Source organism: Monodelphis domestica, chromosome 7, assembly GCF_027887165.1.
Source record: "Monodelphis domestica isolate mMonDom1 chromosome 7, mMonDom1.pri, whole genome shotgun sequence".
In the NCBI taxonomy this organism is placed as follows: domain Eukaryota; kingdom Metazoa; phylum Chordata; class Mammalia; order Didelphimorphia; family Didelphidae; genus Monodelphis; species Monodelphis domestica.
The window spans coordinates 183,664,025-183,671,203 of record NC_077233.1 but is presented as its reverse complement, the minus strand read 5'-3'; the positions used below and the strand labels follow the sequence as shown (position 1 = coordinate 183,671,203).

Sequence of the window (7,179 nt, the reverse complement as noted above, 5' to 3'; positions counted from 1 at the left end):
TCCTGGGAATATTTTGGTACAGACAAACCTTTTTTCCTTGTCAGTACTCAGGGACTGGTCTCAGAAGAGGGACCATTTGTTGCAAGTATTATTTTATCCTCACTTTGACAGATGAAGAAACTGAGTCTCTTAGAAACAAAATGGTTTGTCAGTAGTCACATGACTAGTTAGTGAGAAAGACAGGACAAGAATCCCAATCTGATTCAACCTGAAAGTTTACTGTGTGAAATGTGTGAAATCATCTATGCCTTATGGCAGTGTCCCTGAAATAGGTTATCTGAGGTAATAAGATAGTATGTGTAAAATTGGAGGGAACCTAAGAGTCCAGATTTCCATTATCCAGATGAGAAACTCAGAAAGGTTAAATTATTTTCTTAATACATAACTGGGGTTTTTCCCATTGTACCATTGTATCTCCTTGTCCAAGATGGCTTTTGATTTAAACACAGAGTTTACCATCCTCATATTTCTGATTAGCTAGAGGAATCCTTTTCCTCCCCTTCTGCCTGGTTGGAAGGTTGGGGGTGGGGAATTGGTCGGTACAGACTTTCCAGTAAGTAAAATGAAGAAAATCATTGTTCGCGCTATTCCCCACCCCCAACATAAACCTTAGGGATTCCATCAGTAGCACGCATCGGGTATTTTCAGAGACTGTCCTAATTTCAATTATTTTGGCCCATTCACAATTTTTTAAAAATTAACTGATATGGTCCAATTTTGGGTTTGGAAAACAAGGTCATCCTTTTTTGAAAACGTGACCACGAAGATAATCACAAGAACAAAGCTGGGAGATTTTTTTTGAGGGTGAGGAGTTGGGAAGCAGCTGGAGCAGAGATCTGGAAAAGAGGAGCCTCAGGGTGCAGAGAAGAGTGAGCAGACTGTAGATTATCAAACTAGGTTCACATTTATAGGACCATAGTCATAGATTTGGAGTTGGAAGAGACCTTAGAAGTCATCTAGTTGAAAGCCAGAATTTTACAGATGAGGAAAGCGAGTGTTATCCTGTAGAAACAAGGAAAGGGGACTTATTTGATGTTAAACAGGGACCAGGGTCGTGGACCCATTAATACCATTTTATACACTTGTATAGAGTTCCAGTTTCCAAAAGGCTTTCATATATTATATTACATTCGATCCTCCCAACAATCCTAAACTGCTTAAGTGTTTAGCTCCACATTACTGATGCTGGATCCGAAGGCCGGAAAAGTGAAGCGACTTGCAGTCCAGTGGATTCAAGTCTTCTGTCACCTCCCACCCTCACGCCAAACCCCCAAGTCCGTCGTTTTTTCCATCAAACCACCCAGCCATCACCCCGCTCCAAACCAGCCTACTTCGGGGAGGGGAAAGAAGTGAAGAGTGGGCAAGTGGGAACGGCTCGCAGATTGGAGAGGAGCAGGGACAGCTGCTAGAAACCTACCCAAGCAACAACAATCTTAGCTTTAATGATAATCAATAGTTCACATTTCTATAGAGCCGGAGAGCATGAATACAATCTAGGCCAGTGAATTCCAGCGGGGCAAATTCAGTTTTGTTTCTCTATCGCCCTTTCCTCCTAACATGGTTAGGAGCTCACAGTAGGAGCTCAATAAATGGTGGATGAATTAAACTGTATTAGGGGAGGGAGAAATCCGCAGGTTATTCCAGCCCTAGGGAAACCCAGCAGCAAAAAGCTTCCCCCGAGGTCTAACAATAGCATCCGCCTAGGCGGCCGTATTCTGTCCCGACCCCGAGTTCCAGGAACCTTCGGCTGAACCAGGCTGAGTCTGGGTGTGGAGTTGGAGCTGGGGATCTAGCCAAACCCGGCCCCCACCCCCTCGCCACACCCATTTTCCGAGGAACTAACAGATGTGCTATTTGGTTAAGGTTCTCCCCCAGCCAGAGGAATTCCTCTGAACCCTGTGGTTAAAAGCATCAGCTTCCTGGGAAGCAAAAGCTACGAGCAGGAGGAACTGGGGCAAGGGAGCGGGGTTCCGGTGGTGAAAGGCGCGCAGTGGTCGTGCGGCACACCGACTGGAGTTAACAAGGGGCTGGGAGGGTAAACACTCTCGGGGAAGAGGGTAGATTGGAGAGGCCAAGAAGGGAGTGGGGTTGGGATGAAGAGTCGGGGCTGAGATGGGAACCAGAGGGCGTTAAGAATGTCCGGCAAATAGAGCCAGGGTTAAACAACGGGGAGTGGGCTGGGGAAATGGAGTGGAGCCCAAGCGGGAGAGGGCCGGAGCTAGGCGGGAGCTGGGAGTAGCTTCCTCACCTCCAGAATAGAAACCGAAAGCCAGAGAGGAGGAGCTCTGGACCCCGCCTTCTTCCAGCTCCTCCCGCCGGCCCCCCCTCTTCCCCACCCCTACTGGGCCACAAAAACCCTAGGAGATTTAAATAGACTGCGCCCTGCGCTGCACGCGGAGCAGAAAGGAGCTGCGGCTATAGCAGCTGCACTGGCTCCCAGCCCCGGACTATGCGCCTGAGCGGCCCCGGAGCTCCCCCGCCGCCCCGCCCGCGGCGCCGAGCCGCGCCCACCCGCCTGGGAACCAGGTGAGCTGGGACTAGGGGCGCCGAGAGCTGCTGGCGACTGGGGATGGAGGGAGGTCCTGGAGCCTGGGGTCTCGGTGCTCTCCTCCCGCCATGCGCGCCGTGTGGGGCAGTCAGGAGCGGGATGCCCAGCCCGGGACCGAGATTGCCCGGAACTGGGAAGAGAGGCCCCAACCGAAAGGAGAGGATCAGGAGGAAAGGGAAAGCGGGAGGCAGGCACACGGATGGCTGGATACCTTCCCTTGCCGGGCTTGGCAGCATCTTAGAGCGGGAGCAGAAGAGCTAGGGCTATGGAGACTGGGCTCCTGGCCTCTCGGCATTCTAGCCTCTCTAGAATCTCTTGAGTTGTGAGCCATCCCTTGTACTCCCTCCTAGTCTCCATGTCCTCAGGGTCCCAATCGTAGGTTGGGGTGTGTGTGGAGGCTGCTGGCTGCTGGTGCGCATCATTCCTTGCCCTGGCCTCCATGGTCCCTGTACAGCATTCTGCAGGAAGACCGAAAGAGCCCATGAATCTGGGGGCATCTCCCCCATCTGGTCTGCCCACCCTTAAAGACAGCTAGCTAGCTGTGTTAAAATTGGGAATTTTCCCCCGCTGATTTTCAAGAACTGTCCCAGAAGAAACTGTCTTGCCTCTTTTTAGCCAGCAGGGGGAGGCAATGAGCGATGAGAGAAAGGCCTGGGCTTTTGGCCAGGGAATGGGGGGTGGGGGTGGGGGTGAGCCAGGGAGAGGGCACCTCTCAGGCTCCAGGACACTTGCCGGAATCTAAAGATATAGATGTTTGTATCTTACCCTGGGGCCCACCCCCCTCCCCTCTACTTAACCCATCCTGCTGAGAAACAGGCTCATCCCTCAGGCTCTTCTCCAGCCTGGATGAGCACTGGCATCCTCCTCTGCCTCCTCTGGACCAGGAAGGCAGCGGGCTCCTAGGGAGCTACCCAACCTAGGGCAGACTCAATGCTTGGCACACTGTCTGCACAGCCCCGCCTTGCTACCTGCTCTCAGGAAATGTTCTCCACTCACTCTGCCTCTCTCTCTTTCTTTCCCTGTCTCTCTCTGCCCTTCTGTCTGGGATTTCAGAGTAGCTGCTGCTGGAGTGGAGCCCGAGCCCGCCGCCGGACGCTATGGGCGACCCCACAGGCTGGCCCAGTCTGTAGAATGGTAGCACACAGTAAGGTGGCAGCCGACAATGCAGTTACAGCAGACACAAGAAGAAGACTCGACCCTTCTCCTTCTCCTCCATCCCACAGGGCTGGCCGGGAACATCCCAGCCCACAGCCCAGACCCCAACACGGCCTGGCCCCTCAACATGGTGCGGTGGCCCTGGCGGCGACGACCCAGGGACAGGGGGACACTCACTTCCGAACCTTCCGCTCCCAGGCGGACTACTTCAGCATCACCCGGGCCAGCGCCCTGCTGGATGCCTGTGGCTTCTACTGGGGGCCTCTGAGTGTGAATGTGGCCCATGAGAAACTTAAGGGTGAGCCCGTGGGGACTTTCTTGGTCCGGGATAGCAGGCAGAAAAACTGCTTTTTTGCCATCAGTGTTAAGATGGCTTCAGGGCCCACCAGCATCCGGGTCAACTTCCAGGCTGGTCGATTCAACCTGGATGGCAGCCGGGAGACTTTCGACTGCCTCTTCAAGCTGCTGGAACATTACCTGAACTCCCCTCGAAAAATGTTGGTGACCCCCCTTCGACAACTAAGAGTTCGGCCCCTTCAGGAGCTATGTCGAAAAAGCATTGTGGCTACATTTGGAAGGGACAACCTGGGCAAGATCCCCCTAAATCCTGTCCTTAAGGACTACCTGAAGTCTTTTCCTTTCCAGATATGAAAAGATGGAAGAATGTGGTGGCAGCATTAACTATGGTTTTTCTTTTGGAGGGGGGGGGGGTTGGTTTTGCTTTTCTCTTAGGTAGGGGGAATGGCAACAAGAAGGAGTTGATGCTGACTTTGTGTCGGGCTAGGTGGGTATGACAAAAGACCCATAGAAAAGGAAGAGAGCGAAGCCCCCTCCCCAGGAAGGAAATGTCCTTGGGTGGAGCTGTCCCATTCCCTGGGTGTTTCTTCCCTCCTGCCTCAGAGGCAATCGGGACCCATTTATTTTTTTATTATCTTTAATGTATTTGGGACTGGGACCTGTACTTGTCTCCCTTCCCTTTCACATGTTTACAAATCTTCAAATATCTTTGCACAAACCAGGGGGGTCTCTGGCTTAATTTTTCTGCTGTGCAGAAACTTATTATTTTATATTTTTTAAAGAAAATAATGTAATAAACTTTATTATAAAAGTTTTTTTTTAAATGAAATGAAAAATTTCTGATTTGTTCATTATCTTGGGATTGGTCTGCCTTCAGAGAGCTTTGAGTCAGCTTGAGGTGCTTCTGGGATGACAGGAAGAGATCCACAAGAGAAGGGGGGGGGTTCCCCTTTTTGGAAACTTTAAGACTAATAATAGGCAGTTGCCTATCCATCTATCCTTGGGCTGTTTTTTCCCAAGTGTCCTCCTGAAGACCTGAAGTTCTTTGAGAAGAACAGATGAGAAGGGTACTTTGGGACCCCATTCAGAATCCTTGGGTCTGGTCTAATTAGGTTTACTGCCGCCTTCTCTGAATAGGAGAACCTACCCTAAAAGTACTATAGTAACTAATTAGACATGATGACAGCTAAATAACTAGGGTGGTAACTAACAGTTCTATAAGCCATCTCAGCTGTCAGGTGAAATAATCCTGATGCCTGGTTGAAAGATCTTATGCTGGGTTAAAGCTTAGAGTAAAAGGAGAAAGTTTTTTTTACAAAACTCTAGGATGGAGACAAGGCCAGAGTCAGCTCCTCTCTTCTTCCTCATGCACTCTAAACATTTTTGTTCCAAGGAACTTTTTGAACAGCCCCAGAGACAAGTGAAGAGACTGATGTTTGGAAATGGCCACTAAATCCCTACTGACTGAACCAATAGCAGCTTCTGATAGGAAATGACTGGAGAGAGCTTGTGCTGTGCCTGTCCCAGGTCTAGATTGTGGGGGACTGCAGTGATCCAGGAAATCAGAATCTGATGAATGGCTGGTGCTGGGAACCAGCAAACTCAGCACTACAGAGAGCTGTTAATTGAGTCATTTTAGAGTTTGGGGTTAAGCAGGCTTTATGCTGCATTTCACTTCATTTTTGAAAGTTAAAATGGCCCTCTGGAGCCTTCGACATGTTTATAATGTAGTGTCCTAATATTTAATAATACCTTTCAAACTGTAAAGTGCTCTATGAAATTAACTTTAGGGCTGGAGAGCAAGAGTCTCTCTGGCATGCTTTTGGATTAAATAGGTTCCTGGCTCAAAGGTTAAGAGTGGCCTGAGGAGATTTAGGGTCTCTTAAAGCTTTCTCAAGTTTACCTATTTTAATAAGTAGGGAGTGGTAGGGACAGAGCTGACATCTTGTCTAAGGGGTTCTCTTGGGAACCTAGATTATGTTTGCTTGTTTCCTGTATCCTACCAATGTTCCAGAGTTTTTATCCTGGGAGGTTGGAAGGGGAGATGTTCTTGGGGAGGGCAGTGATTAAGGAATTGACTTCTACAAACTGATTATCCTTCTAGTGCCCAAGTGGGAAGCCTAGGAATGGACCCAAAGGTTTCCTGAAGGAGCCCAGGATGTGGACCATGCTCAGGGTTCTAATTATATGTGATGCCCATTTTGGGTGGTGGTGGGGCAGTTGGGATTTTTTAAAGTAAGGAAAATAGCCTTAAGGACATTATTTTATAGACCTAATATTTGGAAATTTCTCTGTGTGTATAAAAAAAGGCCCAGCAAAAAGCCAACATGTGACCAGCTGTTTTCTTTAATGTGCTGCCAAAACTGAAATCTTGTGCACACCATTAAAAAATACCATCATTGAAGAGGAGGAAGAGGCAAGGGGCCCATGTGGCTTCTCTCTGCCCTAACAGATTTTTTTTTTTTGCTTAAAAACCTCAGCTTCATGATTCAGCAAGGCTGACGTCAATTTACAGGAATAAAAAGTGAGATGAGAAGATCGGGTGTATTTGAGGGGCAGGTAATGGGAATTGTAGGTTGTAATGTGGTTAAGGTGAGAACAGTTGAACTAAAACTAAACGTACTGGGGGTGGTGGTCTAGAAAGGGCCCTCTTTTTTTTTTTTACCCCAGACTAAATCCCTGGGACATCTTGGAAAATGGCATAGTGAAGAGTGCCAGCTTTGGAACTAGGACCTGCATTCAAATCCCATCTTTGCTAGCTTACTCCTCAGGCAAGTCGCTTAACTTCTCATTTGCCTCATCTGTAGAATAAGAGAGTTGGGATTGGATGGCATTTTAAGAAGCCTTTTCTCTCTAAGGCTTAACCTAGGTCCACAAACACTCACTCCATGGCTACTGAATGCCAGGTCCCCTGCAGTTATTGTGCTCAGTAGATGCCGACTCTCATACATCCCGAGTACCATTTTCTACTCCCTTGGTACCAGGCATTTCCCCACTATTCTGTGTCCAGCGTCAAAACCTGTAACTTCAATCTGGGAAGGGATTTTGTTTTTTTTTGAGCCCTGGTCACTAGGAACAGATTGCATCCACCTTCTCCTGTCAGAACCTAGACCCTGTCTTTTTAAAAATTTTAATCTTTACCCTCTATCTTAGAATCCATACTATCTCTTCCAAGGCAG

The 7,179-nt window shown here is 48.8% G+C and overlaps 1 protein-coding gene across 1 annotated transcript; it reads left to right on the top strand.

Annotated features, from left to right (window-relative positions):
- Positions 1–2,029: 2,029 nt before the first annotated feature.
- On the top strand, positions 2,030–4,823 carry SOCS1 (suppressor of cytokine signaling 1). Its single transcript, XM_016423684.2, has 2 exons — positions 2,030–2,526; positions 3,602–4,823. Exon 2 carries the CDS (start codon positions 3,680–3,682, stop codon positions 4,352–4,354), a length of 675 nt encoding a protein of 224 aa, XP_016279170.2. The 5' UTR covers positions 2,030–2,526; positions 3,602–3,679; the 3' UTR covers positions 4,355–4,823.
- Positions 4,824–7,179: the final 2,356 nt, after the last annotated feature.